This window comes from Anneissia japonica, unplaced genomic scaffold, assembly GCF_011630105.1.
Source record: "Anneissia japonica isolate Jap-2015-1 unplaced genomic scaffold, ASM1163010v1 scaffold287579_len849171_cov184, whole genome shotgun sequence".
Lineage (NCBI taxonomy): Eukaryota > Metazoa > Echinodermata > Crinoidea > Comatulida > Comatulidae > Anneissia > Anneissia japonica.
The window spans coordinates 386960-402342 of record NW_022755335.1 but is presented as its reverse complement, the minus strand read 5'-3'; the positions used below and the strand labels follow the sequence as shown (position 1 = coordinate 402342).

Sequence of the window (15383 nt, the reverse complement as noted above, 5' to 3'; positions counted from 1 at the left end):
GCTAGGCTTAGTTAGGCTAGGCCTATCCATCTGTAGCGAAGGACCAATCAGGCTTGGTTTGTGAACATCTTTTTGAGATTTATGTACCTATTTCATGGTGTTTCGGAGTCGCTTTACTAACAGCATCCATAACGTTTTCTTGAGCTTGGTGCAATTTATCTGTTCTTAAAGTGGCTCGGTTGAATACAGTCTGCTCTGAACCAGGGATTCTTTTAACGCCCATGGCCATTCACTAGGCTTAGCCAGTCATACGTTCACCTCTCAGCGCACCGGGCGGCGAGCATGGCAATAGCAGGGGTCACCGAGCAGCGTTTAATATCTAATGCCCTCATAAGGCTTTCATAGCACTACTCGAGTATTAAAATCAAACAAACGAACGGTCGATGAAATAGCAACTTTATGCTTTGGTTGGTGGTGTGAGAAGGGGAACTGGTTGAACGTCGAAAAATAATAATTTAGCGGACTTCCAATAGTTTGACCGTTTAATCGTTAACGACTTTATACAGAACAGAAATGGTAGGTTTTAGGTACATACAATTATGAGGTGTAACTGAACGCTCGCTAGGCAGGCCTCCTCTATCTTGAGGTAGGCCACCTTTATTTAGGCCCGGCCAGCCTAATCCCTGGCCTGGCTGGCAGCAAGGAGGTATAAAAATATTTTATACCTCCTTGCTGGCAGTGGGGCATAGCCAGGCCTAGGCTGGTCTGGATACTCGTGTGACGAGACCGATATAAACAGAGTGGGGTGCGATGGCTTACTAGGGTAGGCCTACATAAGTATTGGCTTAGTTAGCTAGCTAGAAACATAAAAATTAGAAATGTCTCGCATTATTTTAAAATTATTTTTAAAAGAAAGACATAACTAAGTGAAGCATTTTAAAACAAAAATTATGTAAATCGGACCAGTATTAGCGGAGATATTACAATATTAAGTATGTTTTTTGCTGGAGTTTATTCCTTTTATTTTTATTATACTAGAAATTTGTCCCTTACATTATAATTATGTGTTTAAAAAGAGGCTTTTTAACTTTGATTATTTATCTAAAACAATACTAACGATTATAATTTGGTATATAATTATTTTAGATTTCATAATTATTATCAACTGGTAGATTCTATGTAAAATATATTGCATTGAAATCTCCTAAATCTAGGCCTAATTATAGGGCTCAGACACCACTGTAGTCAGCGGGAAAAACATTGTTTACCCCGCGTGTAACCGCGGTAAAATTCATGAGGGCGCCCTCAACCCGTACGAGCAAAGCCTAGCTCCAGTACAATAGAATACATCATAATTTGGACAATATATTTTAATTAGGTGCTACAAATATATTATTTTTAACTTTCCTACCTTTGTATATTAAAACCTGAATAAAACAAACATGTTAACTAAAAAAACTAGTGAAGGTTTCCTTTTATTCTTAAAAAACGACGAAACATTTGTTGTAAACAAAAAACTTCTACTGAATTGTCTGGAAGTAATTTGGCCGAATTGTGATATTCTTCCGCGAAATACTCAATTAATACATAGGGTAACCTATCTCCGTCGGGGCACTATTTTCTATCACAATGTTTGTATCGCCCATGAACAGCGCCCCCTATAGGTTTAGTAACTAGCTAGCAAAGTGTGGGCTGCATGTGGCCCGACAGCGATTTTTTTGCAGCCCTTGAAAATAAATTAAAACCCTATACGATGTGGTCTGCCAAACATTGGCTAGAAAACGCCTTGTTTTTTACGGCCCGACACCGATCGTCTCTAAAAATTAGTATATAAACTGAGAATAAAGTGGTGTAAAAACAGTGCATAAAGGTTTTTTTAAAGCACACTGGAAGTTTTGGTGCTGGCCTCACTGTTAATTTAAAAATTCACTTTGGCCCTTCCACTGATTTTTATGCCAACCCCTATATTAAAGATAGGTCAAATCATAATTTTCAGCAAAATCTGCATGGAAAGCAACCTTAATTTAAAAAAATGTAAGGACAGATTTTTAGGCCCTAGGCTAGGCCAAAGTTTTGCATGACGGATATAATCCCTACGTAGCCTTACTATACAGTCTATTAGGGGGATGCTTTGTTTATCTAAATCACCACAAACCATTTTAAAATTAATAAGAAGAGTAACTGAAGAAAATGCGTTATTAAAGCTCTACTAGGGCTATACCATGAATATTGTTTCAACAGTTGCGTTAATCTGACTTGTTGATTGGTGGAGCTTGCTCGACCCTAACCTCAAACTTAGTCGTTCTATCTTATAGCACTACTTTTGGCAGAATATCAAATGTATTAATTAATGCTGATTGTGCCCATTTTCAACAGACTGATCCTCTTGAAAATTAGCCTATTACCACTAAACACGACTATAAGCGCATGTAAGGACTGCTGAATTAAGTACTTGGTAGGCAAGGCCTATTTAAAATACAGTATTAAAAATCATTTAATGATTTTTAATACAGTGGTTTAAAGTTGGCCCCTACTGATAGTTGCTCAGGCAAATTATTAACATTAAAATCCAATAGGATGACTTATGCCTACAGCCACGTATAGCTTTCACTACAAATTGTGCAAAAGGCAGTGAAATAATTTTATTTTTTACATATTTGAACTTGAAATATTAATTTTTATTTTCAGTCTAGACGTTATGATTCAAGAACAACGATCTTCTCACCAGAAGGTAAATAAGTTTCTAGTCTTGCACTTAATCACAGTAATTGACTGCAATTCTATCTATGATGCAAGTATTTAACACTTAATGTCTTTAGTACATTTTAAAAAAGATTTTGTGCAGGAAAAATTAAATTATAATCCTCATCCATACTGTATTAGAAAAATTGGACAAAAAAAACTAAGAATACAGTAAGCAATTAAAAAATCGATTGCTGGTATATAGAGGCAATATTCATGAATATGAGTAGATTTTTAACATGCATTTTCATTTTTGTAGCACAAGAAACATAAACACTATATTGTGTGTGTTAGTTTTCAGCAGTGTGTAATCAATCCATCAATCTTTATTCCACATCTTGTTTCATAATAAATAACACACAAGTTACAAATTGGTGGAAAAGAAAACCCACAACAATCAAAGCTTTCAACATCGAGTGCCTCTAGAAATTGAATATATTATTAAATGTTCATTATATTTTATTTATTCATTTGTCTTTACTTCCATGATATAATTAATATAATTACAGTATTTACTTATTCTTCATATTTTATTTATTCATTTGTATTTTGCTTCTATGTTATATATAAGTAAATAAATAAATTATAAAAAAAATTTAAAATAAAACATTTCTTGTTTATTGTATTATTTTTTTTAAATTAATTACAGGTCGACTTTATCAAGTTGAGTATGCTATGGAAGCCATTGGTCATGCTGGTACCTGCTTAGGAATCTTAGCCAGCGATGGGGTTGTGCTTGCTGCCGAAAGGAGAAACACACACAAACTGCTTGATGAAGTTGTATTCTCAGAGAAAATTTATAAACTAGACAAGTGAGATATTTAGATTATTTGGGTGGTATATGGTGGCTGAGTCTCTGATCATGTATATGAAATATAAAATGTTGTTATTTTGACTTTATTCATTCCCTTTATTCTGCTCTATATACTATACTTAAATATTATAACTATAAATGATCGACCAGGCCACTATGATTATAAATTAGGGACATCACGGTGTGTCACTTATTTGAGAGAGGGTCTCACTCGAAAGCAGTGCTCATTAAAGATTACAAATTTGCCACTTTGTTTTTATTATATGTTCATTTAAACTTTCAGGAATATTATGAACAATATCTAATGGCTGAATTAAGTTTTATTCATTTATAATGTTGCCATCATTGATCTTCCTCATGATTATCATGATTGTTTTGCTTTATTAGTCAACCTTATTTCCCCACAGTAATATTGCATGTAGTGTTGCTGGAATTACCTCAGATGCCAATATCCTTACAAATGAATTAAGACTAACAGCTCAAAGGTCAGTTTGTATTTATATAAGACGTATTATGTGTATGATATATTATTATTATTTTGCTTTAAGATAGAGATATTTGCCTTTAAAATAGAGATTCTTGCTTTTTATTAAAAGACGTATTGAATTAAAATTTGTTTCTATGCAATTTTTAAAATAAATCGTGTCAATAATAGAGAAGTGGGCTTATGACAAGTTATTTTATTATCTTGATTGAGTTATAAACTGATTGATTGTTTTTTGATTGATTCAGATTAAATAAATGATTAGTTTAATTCATTGACAGACTGAATGAACAATTCACTGTTTATTGGTAGGATTGACTGCTTAACTGATTGATTGATTAATTGCCTTTTTAGGTATCTACTACAATACCAAGAACCAATACCATGTGAGCAACTTGTAAGTTCTTTATGTGACCTCAAACAAGTCTACACACAAAATGGAGGTATGTCAAATTTTCTTCCCATCATGCTCTAAGACTTACCTGATTTAATTGCCAATACCCTAGAGTTCATCTCAACAATTTTATAAACATACACTGTGTGATTATAATGATATTATATCGTCTTGGTCTTCAAACTACTAATTACCACAGCTAACATTACCAAATTGTATGCTGTTGTTGTACAGACTTTTGTTGTGGTAAATTTATAAATTCCACAAACACAAACTACATTGTATTAGTTCATGATGTGAGCAATGTATTATTGGTAATTAAGATTATTATCAAATGTTTTTAATGATGTTCATGAATTAATTTTTTACATATATATATATTTTCTTTATATATAATTAGTTTACACACAAGTTATTTAACTATCATGTATTTGCTGCAATAAATTATTAACGATCTTATCTGTTATGTATTGCAGGTTTACGTCCATTTGGTGTGTCTATCCTTTACATGGGCTGGGATAAGTATTATGGATTCCAGTTGTATCATAGTGATCCATCTGGCAACTATGGTGGATGGAAAGCAACATGTATTGGCAACAATAGCTCAGTAAGATTGTTGTAGTCTTTATATATTTTAATGTATATCTTTGTCATCATCATCTTAAATCATCATTATCATTACCACTACCATCGTCATCATAATCCTCATCATAACCACTGCGTTCGTCATCATCATCATCATCATTATCATTATCTTCATATATTCATAAACATCTTCAGTGATTATACTCTTATAGATGTTTTTTTTTCCTAAGGCTGATAGTAAATCTCTACTTTTTTTACAATAAGTGTACAGAGTTCGTTAACATGCACATGGGCTTTGATGTACATTGACCAATGATACACATCTTCTAACATTTAAAAATATGGTGCATTTTCTCATATCTTATCATTATTTCTACTGTTTGTACTCTTGTTACCAATATTTTAATGTAAATATTGTCTATTTTAATTGTGTACGTTTTAGTACTTTAATACTCAATCTAATCAACAATATTTTCCTTTAAACTTTCAGTAAACTAAACTGAACAGTAAAACATTTACATGCAATATTTCATGTCAAACCAAATGTTTTCTTTGTCACTTTTATTAGGCTGCTGTTTCAATGTTAAAGCAAGAATACAAAGAAGAGGAGACCTCAATAGACAGTGCCCTCGCCTTATCAGTTAGAGTTCTTAGCAAAACATTGGACATGACAAAACTGACACCAGAAAAATGTAATCTCATAATTAATATAATTTTGAAATGGTTATAATTTTCATACATTTTAATATTTTACTTAGTAATAAAAATTATAATAATATGTAATATTTATTATGATAATCTTTAAAATTTGGGTAATTATGTTTGTGAGACAGGTGTAACTCTTAAACCTTTTGATTTAAAGTATTTTTTAATACATAATCTGATTGTCCTCACAATGGTTTGAACTCAAAATTCTTTGTTAAAATTTGGGTGCTCTACCAACTGAACTACAGTATAGGGCAAGTAGTAGTGTTTGCAGTTGGTGCTTAGTGTGTTATATTTTAAACTATTTCTTTATTTCAGTTGAGCTGGCAACCTTAACAAGACAAAATGGCAAAACCAAGATCACCATCCTGCCGGAAAAAAAGGTACAGGAACTGATCAAGTCATTTGAGGAAGATGAAGCAAAGAAAGAAGCTGAGAAAAAAGAGAAAGAAAAGGAAAAGAAATAAAATAAACTTTAGATACCAGATAACTACATTTGGTTGCACTCTACGTGAAAAGAAGACACATAATAAGTAAAACAAGTTTCTGGGCATCAGTTGATTTGCCTAATAGTTATGTAGTACTTGAGGCACACCATTATGCCTGCCGCTTGCTACCACCGCTGATCTCTACTCTAATAGTTACCACGCCTAGGGGGAACCACCAGGCCTGTAGATCACCACCATGCCTGCAACATGTTACCATACCTGCAGGTTCCAACCAACAAGCTTGCAGTACACCAACAGGTGTAGCACCTAGCTATACTTGTAGCATGCCTTGATGTCTGCAGCATGCAACCATGCCTGCAACATGCCACCACATCTGTCTGAGCTGCAGCACAGGGTTTTTTGATCAGCTCATGTTGGATGGGTCACTCTCACTAAAGCATTGACAAATCAGTTTGTTACAAGACAAGTCTGTCTAATAATACACAGTAACTAAAGTGCGAAAGTGTGGATTTAATTGTAACACAGGTTTATTAGAATCTGTGGCCTGATTTGAGAATTTATATAGCAATGGTTGTGTGATTTTTCTGATACTGTATTAAAAAAACTGTGTTTTTGAAACCTGAATAAAGTTTCAGTGATGTAAATATTGAGAAAATTTTGTGATTGATCTTGTTCAGAGATATATTTAAATACAGTATATCCTTCACCAGAACTCTTTAATCATAGATATACTCATCCCCATCATTATTGTGATCTTAATAATCATAGTTATAATATTATCATCACAGTGGCGGATTCAAGGGAGGTGGGGAACCATCCGGTCCGACACCCCCCACCCCTACATTTTTCAAAATTATAAAAATAATTGAAATATCATTTACCCTCCATCATCTTTGTTATTTCCAATATTCTTATGTTTCCATATCATAATTTTTGCCCTCATCATCATTCCTATCATCTTACCTATCATTGACCCTTCCAACAGAATGACAATAGGAGACATCTTTGTATTTCTTCAATGTACATTTTAATTTGACTGTACTATTATAAGATACAGAGCGGGCAGTACTTTGAAGCTATCAACAAACGGTGTTTGGTGTTCAAGCAACTCCCAAAATTAATATATATATATTTCACTAATGACAAGTAATTCTTAGGCACGGTACTTGACGGATGTTATAATATGTGTGTGTAACCAAAGCCGCTCGTTCAAGTGCATGCCATCTGTAATTTAACGCAAACATCTTCTGATGATACGTACATGCAACCAGCTGCTGGGAGAATGTTGGGGTGGTGTCAAGGATCTTGACCCCTCATGATGTTATCCCCTGTAAACATTGACAGATATTGTTTTACTCATCCTTTTTTTTCTTTTTTTTTCTTTAAATCATAACTTATAGTGTCCTTGATGTTTTTGACCCCCTTGGAAAATTTTTATTTTGTCCTCCTTTCTGCGACTGAGAGATTGAGGCACTGTGTGTGGAGGATGAGAAACTTGGTTTGCTACAAATAATCGCAACAAATTGCACGTTTGTTTTACACTAAAAATAAGCTGACAATTTAGCACAAAACCATCAACTGTCAATATGATAACAAAAATTATATAATTTTTTTTCTCCATACCATAATTACAGTAGTTAATAATATCATTAAAGCCCCCCCCCCCCCCCCCCGAACCAAATTCCCTAAGGTGTAAATATTTTGACCTGTGGGCCTGACAATTGAACTGTGTGTGAATCAGATATTTTGAGGGATTTTGGTTCGGCTGGTTAGCTACAAAAATCATAGCAAAGTACACTAGTTATACAAGAAATAAGACTGACAATAGAATTGGCAAAAAAGCCATCAGCTGCCAAAAATTCATAAAATATAAATATTTTTCTCCATACCATAATTTAATAATTATTGTAGGCCATTAATGCATAATTAAAATGCGCACTTCGGAGTAGGCAAAGTAAAGTCCATTAATTGGGAGGTGTAACATTTACGTTGAAGGTGATCATATACTTTTGGAATGTTTGAAGCATACTTAGCAACTGCGAAAAGCTAGAACTAACTGATAAAAACACTGTTTACATGTCATCAATAAATCTTATATTACATTTTTATATATAAAACACAAGAAGAATAAAAAAAAGGGGGCGCTTTATTCAACTATGAAGATGGAGTAACTCAATAGCTGCATAAAGAGCGATATACGAATTTAAACTTATCTTTGGTGCTCAAAGGAAAAATTTGTTTTGTGTCATCATTAGGCCGAAATATTTCAGAAAGTCCAGAATGGAATTCTGCCATATGTATAATTGTGTTTATATATTCACTTAACTAGTGAGCTTCCTCCAAATATAATAGCTAGCATACTACAGTATAGTAAACTTAATTATACCACTACGGGTTTTAGCATAGATATGAAGAAACAATTTTTTTACGTCACTGTGCATATGTAGGCCTATATTTTAGATGCACCGTATATAATTTAAAATGGCTTTCTCATGAGCCGATATAATTATTCTTGAGCCAAAATTTATCAATGTATGCTTGTGGAAAGTTTAACATCCTTAGCCCCCTATGATTTACGCGTAGCCATGTCTGTTTTGTCAACGCGCAGGCTGACCGACCGGCATCGATACTGATTGTGCGGACATGACTCAGATTTTGGGAGAACTAACTGTATTTAAGACAACATGTACAATGTGATAAACACTTATTCTCGCTTAAAAGCAGCTTCCATATCTCATACGTGATAAAAAGCGAATATATGAATAAGTGCACTCACTAACAAGATTTAACAAACCAGGATGATAGGCCTAATGAATGCCGAGGCATGCCAGAGTATCGTACAACCTAGGACTTGATTATCTGCAAGTATTTAGGAAGATCTTCTGGGTAGCTAACCACCATGAATGGGAGAAGATTCTTGAAAAAAGACATTGGGATGAGTCCGCCCATGTCAACTTGGCTTAACACCACCACTTTCAATGATGATGACTCACTGAAAGATAAATAAATAAATAAATATCTTTAAAGAAAAACCACATTTCGTCTGGGAGGGAAAAAAGGTTATATGTATTTTCTACATATCAATTGACTTTAAAATCTAGTAAATAAGCATTTGAAATAAGCTTCTCCCCAAGAACAAATGCAAAGGGTTTTTAGCGACGCCCGGTCATGCCCACTTCTTTCTTGTCGGGGACAATGCCACCTAACACCACCCCCTACCCCCGTCGAGAAAATCCAGGCGCCACCCCTTGCCTATTTTCAATAAAGATGATAAAGCCTCATTTATCGCAAAATTAATGTACAATCATTATGCATAGTCATGCAATACAACATTTTATTATTGTTACTTGATCATAAACTGGATATCATTATTAGGCCTATATTTATTATACTAATAAAAGCGAAATTGTACATTTACAAATAGAATATATTATAAAATATAAATTTAGCAAAAAAGATGGTGAATTTCGATCACATACCCATCATTTGTGACGTACATTCCAGTTGGATATCTGGATGCTCTGATGATGTCATCTTTCTCACGACATTCGCTGTGCTCTACTGATTCCATCACCTGTACAGTGGTGTTAGTTTCTGGAATAGTTTTCTGATATACCATCAGGACAAACTCTCTGGGAGAAACTATCCCTGCTCCAAATTTTGTCGTTTCATGTCGAATGATTTTAAGATTCTGGTAATGAATAATGATCAATGTATAACTAATTAACTGAACTCATTATTTGTAATTTTAAATGATGGTTTTCTGTTTATCATCATAATCCTCACCACCACCAACATTTCATTGTTACATCATCATATTCGTCATCGATAATCATTATCATCATCATCGCCACCATCATCCAAGTCCAAATTATCCCATCATCATCTTGCTCATCACCCTTATAATCATCTTCTTCATCATTATTACCATTATCATTAAACGTTATCATCAACTTCATCACCACCAATAAATTAACATCATCATCATCATCATCATCATTTTCATCATTATTATCATCATAATCATCATCGTCGTCGTCATAATCATGACTATCATCATTATCATCTTCATGATCACCATCATCATCATTATCTTTACCATCATCATTCCACCACAGCCATCATCATGACCATTGTCGTCTTCACCATCATCATCATCATCATTATCATCATCATCACCACCATTACCATCACCACAATCATTCATCATCATTATCATAATAATGTTCACATACTGTATATATCTGTGTCAAAATTAAGTAACGCACTGACCTCCGTCACTTCCTCTAGTATAGTTATCCCCTTGATTTCAGTGTCCCATTTCTCCCTCTCTCCTCCTAGCACCTTGGGCTGAGTCACCAACATAAAATCACTAAGGGACATGTTGGCAACGAACGTCATCTTAAACCTACAGAATAAATGGCCATGCATTATTGTGTATAACATTATACCTATTTAATATAATACAATAAACAAATATATTTATTAATTTGAGAACTGTTTGAATGGTGAACATAATATTATTCATAACAATTATAACCAAAAAATATTTGACACTTAGAGTGATACCAATATCAATACTGCTATCCATGTTGGTACTTGCGTGCGTTACAGTCCGAATCAGTGCGAATGAAGCTTTGAAACGCTTGTTTTCTGCTTTGACCCCTCAATTTGTCCTCAGTAATGGATGTTAAGCCGTTGGTGCCACATACATAATTATAGCTTTGCACGCTAAAAATAACTTAATCCACTATTCGTAAAAACAAGAAATGTAGGGCAAATTGTCTCACAGTGTTTACTGGCAAATGTTATTGTGTGTGTAAATTTTGTAAAAATGTTAGTAAAATATCAGATACATTTATCAATGATGCAATTAATCAACCAAACAATCATTCGATCAATAATTCAAACGATCAATCAATAACCAAGCAATAATTTAACCAATCAATGATACCCACTGAGTGATTTGTTATAAATCATAGAGACCTAGACGCCTGGCATATTGACTTGAATTTTATTTGTTTTCTTTTACACTTTTTCAACTAAAAAAATAATATATTTTTATGATGTTTGACCTTGGGATTAAATCGCTTGCCACCCCGCCTAATAGATCACGGCAACATTAATCAGAATATCATGCATAGGCCATACTTACATGTAACCATCGTAATTAGATGAGTTCATCCGCTCAACAAGAACTCCATCCTGCAGAGAATATTGCAGAATTATTATTATTATTATGAATATAATGATAATATATCATATAATAATAATAATAATAATAATAATAATAATAATAATAATAATAATAATAATAATAATAATAATAATAATAATAATAATAATAATAATAATAATAATAATAATAATAATAATAATAATAATAATAAGTAAGTTGGACTTAAGGGGATTATCTTTTGTGTTATTTTCTCCACGTCATGATATTTTTCCCTTAACGCTGTTTTTTTAATTGTTCTCTAATTTCTCCATTGTTTAAGTTCCCCTTAAGGTTTAGTAACATAATAATTAACAATAACTACAATAATAGCAATTATTATTATAAGAAACCAATATAATTAATAGGCCTATTATAGGAAACCATATAAGAAACCAATATAATTATTATTATAAGAAACTAATAAACAAACACACAATTCATCATTATCATCACCATATGTCGTTTGAGATAAACTAATTATGTAATATTTCATCACCATCATTGATTGTCGTAAACATCATTATCATCATGATCATCAACAGCTACATTATCAACATCATCATTCATTATTTTTATCGATATCAACATCATTATTTATCCTGAACATTATCGTCATCGTCATCATCATCATCATCTTCATCATCATCACTACCACCACCACCAGCATCGTCACCTTTGTCATCATATCAAAATATCACATTCATTGTTCATCATCATCATCATCAATATCAAAATATCATTACCACCAGCATCATCATCAAAATCATTATTATCCTTATCATCACAATCATTCATCATCATTATCATTATCGTCATTAATTCACTATTATCATCATCATCAATATCATTATTATCATCACCACCAACATCATCATCATCACAATAATCAATATTATCCTCATCATCATAATCATTTTATCGTCATTCATTCATCATTATTATTATCATCATCTTCATCATTATCATCATTCATTCATCATCATAATTATCCATCATCATCACCATCATCATCATCATCATCATCATCATCATCATCATCATCATCATCATCATCATCATCATCATCATCATCATCATTCGTTTTTTAGCATAACAATATACCATAACATTAAAACAAAAACGAATGAAAGTAATTGTTTATCTACGTACCTTATCCTCCACAGCCTCCCAGTTCTCCCTCGACATCAATTCATCGACGGTTTCACACAGTTTATCGGCTTTAGCCTGGTAATCGGCAGCAAAGGTTGTCATTTTCACACACGTACTCACACACCCAGTGTTTCCTTGACGCCGGATGCTCAGAGAACGATCTCAGGCCTAGCTTTCAAACAACCAAGGAAGCGTCGAAATTGGAGACCTGATGAAATTCTAAGATTCAATTAGTAGATTTTATTCTGAAAAAGCGCTAACGTCTGTCCTGTTTTCTTTTCTGTATTTCATTCAGATGCTTGGTTCACAGGGCGTTTTACCGATACATTTGTCTAGCATATTAAATCAGTGGAGCCACGCCCACTTCGTTCTCTTGCGTATGCTTACAATAATATATACAGTTATTGAACAGTCTCGTAATTAACTGTCGACCACTATGTCTCTGTTATATCTGTGTACACACGTACATTAACACATGATTAGTAGCATAAGTATAGGCCCAGGCTATACGAAATGAAATAGAAAAAGAATATATCGCTCTGTGTTATTGATCGTGGTCGAATAGATTACAGTATTATGATAATGAATTTACTAATCCGTCTTTTATATATTATATGGCTTGTTAATCTATTCATGAAACAATTTTTGAAAGCATATTTAACCATGTAGCTGGCGAGTCAAAGTCATAGCAAAAGTAAACATCGGTTTCATATCGTATGATTGAAAATATGTACAGTTTCAGGTATTTTAGGCCTTTATTCATTAAGAGGGTGCTATAAATTTCTATACATTTGAGTTATTGTGTAGTATGTGCAGTACACATTAAACAACAATTCTACAGTACATTTCAACACGTAAAAATGTATTGATCATGTAGTTCATTTTGTCGCTTTTCATAAGTTTCACAATCAACAGATTAAACAATTTAGACCGTGGAAAAATATAGTGTTTCGCAGGTGTAAGACCTATTACTCCTATTGATTGATACGCCATACCCTGAACTGATTGATCAAGCCAACTGGTTTTAAACAATTGGAATAAGATAGAAAAAAAAAATCGTACATATATCGTGGAATAAATGTGTGCTTGTTGATAATCACGTCATAGTAGGACCACCGGATGCACGCTTAGGCCAACCTAGGACTACTGATATGGGGGAGATGGTGGTGGAGTGGAACGCAAATGGCCAGGCGGATAGTCGGTGGTTAAGTTAAGGTATTAGCTGGCAATATAAGTTGATATGAAGTGATTTGTATCTACTTGTGCGTAATTTTGTGCAGCAAATTTCCAGTGAGGGCAGAGGCGGTGGTATCGTGGGTCCAGGGGGAAAAGGACCCCACTTCGACTATTGTCGATGCCCTTTCCCCGACAAATTTATGTTTTACCCGACCTGGGGGAGGATAACTAGGCTTCTCCCATCTAGATGTGTATAAGAGACAGGGGCAGGGTGGGGGAGCGTGGACCCCCTTGTCTAGGAGGTAGCTTGCATCCCTCGTCGGGGAAGTTCCTGGCGCCGCCCCTGGTGGGGAGGGGGGTGAGCGCACGTGAGGCGCAAGCTTTTTGGGAGTGGGTACGCGACTGTTCGTAGAGATTGCGACACGCAGACATTATCGTTATCGTAAGGTTTTTTATAATTAGGCCTACCACCTAGATGAAATTTCGAATTTACCAATGACACCGTCAGTCAAAACTCTCAATTCTAACAGCTCCGAGTACTCAAAGATTTCTCTCTCTACAAAACGTGTAGTTATTTATTATGGTGGTTGATGGTTCACACAGCTAGATCATTTTTATTGTCGATGCCGTAATTAATTTATTTTAAATCTACAGTATTTATAACTTAAAAGGTAAGTTTTCAAATAGTTGTGGTTCTTTTATTTTTATTTTTTTCATTTTTTTTTTGTTTTTTATTTTTATTTATTTATTTTTCTTTTTTTTTTTAATTTATTTTTTATTTTTTTTTTATTTATTTATTTATTTTTTAAATAATTATTGGACGTCGTTTTGGCCTCTTATAATTATTAAACCTTTTTTTACACCGGTCTTATTTTTGGACAGAATAATTGGCATCTGCCTTTCCACTAAAAAACGGGGAACGCTACCAGCAAATTCGTTGTCCGCTATACCAGTATAGTCTAGGATGCCCTCACTAAAAATGAAAAGAAATAATGGTATCATTATTATTTCATCACTGTCACCATCATCGTTATCATTATCATAATCATCATCATCACTATTTTAATCGTCATTACGTCAATCATTATCATTGTCATTATTTTAATGTCTTCATCTCCGCTATCCACGTGTCGTCGTCATCCTCCTCCTTATCCTCACCATCATGATTATCGAAATCCTCGCCCATCTTCCTTATCATGATCATATCTTCTTCGCCGGCGTCTCTTATTTGTTGTTTTTGTTGTCATCATGATAGTATCATAATCAACCACAGTTTTTTTTGTTTTGTTTTGTTTTTTGTTTTTTTTTTCTTTTTGTCCGCTTCTTTCTTGTCATCATATCCTCAACTTAGATCGCTATCATCAACGTTGCTGTCTTCATTATCAGCATCATCATCATTCATCATCACATCATTACCATTTACATTATCGTTATCATCGTCCCGTCGTTATTGGTAATGAGAATTGTTCTGCCTTTTAATAGAAGACAGCCATCCTAACATAAGAATAGTGTGCACAACCAAAAACGCCACCTATTTTTCTTACATTTTACTTGATCTTATAATGACACCTACAATATCAAGTGATATCCAGTTTCGTATTATTAATATCATTAATTGTCATTATCATAGTTTCTTCCGTTAGAACATAGAAAGTGAATACAAAAATATAATAGTTTTAAAAGCAAGTTGTATAAAGACAAACGTACGCATTTGCTGCTGGATTTGA

General features: G+C 33.6%; 3 protein-coding genes across 3 annotated transcripts in view; 1 reads left to right on the top strand and 2 right to left on the bottom strand.

The window, feature by feature from the left end:
* The window catches only part of LOC117123377 (solute carrier family 25 member 46-like), a 5347-nt gene extending 5087 nt beyond the window's left edge, over positions 1-260 (bottom strand). Inside the window, exon 1 of the mRNA XM_033269273.1 lies at positions 88-260. Within this exon, the coding sequence (XP_033125164.1) occupies positions 88-229 (142 nt within the window). The 5' untranslated portion in view covers positions 230-260. The remainder of the gene's footprint in view (positions 1-87) is intronic.
* Positions 261-409: 149 nt separating this feature from the next.
* Positions 410-6757, top strand: LOC117123378 (proteasome subunit alpha type-4-like). The gene is made up of 8 exons (XM_033269274.1): positions 410-516; positions 2629-2671; positions 3332-3494; positions 3904-3981; positions 4335-4423; positions 4851-4981; positions 5528-5651; positions 5983-6757. Exons 1-8 carry the CDS (start codon positions 514-516, stop codon positions 6129-6131), a joined length of 780 nt encoding a protein of 259 aa, XP_033125165.1. The 5' UTR covers positions 410-513; the 3' UTR covers positions 6132-6757.
* Positions 6758-7117: 360 nt separating this feature from the next.
* On the bottom strand, positions 7118-13030 carry LOC117123379 (stAR-related lipid transfer protein 5-like). The gene is made up of 5 exons (XM_033269275.1): positions 12481-13030; positions 11269-11318; positions 10386-10521; positions 9593-9804; positions 7118-9105 (listed from the first exon to the last, which is right to left on the bottom strand). Exons 1-5 carry the CDS (start codon positions 12580-12582, stop codon positions 8958-8960), a joined length of 648 nt encoding a protein of 215 aa, XP_033125166.1. The 5' UTR covers positions 12583-13030; the 3' UTR covers positions 7118-8957.
* Between the last annotated feature and the right edge of the window lie 2353 nt (positions 13031-15383).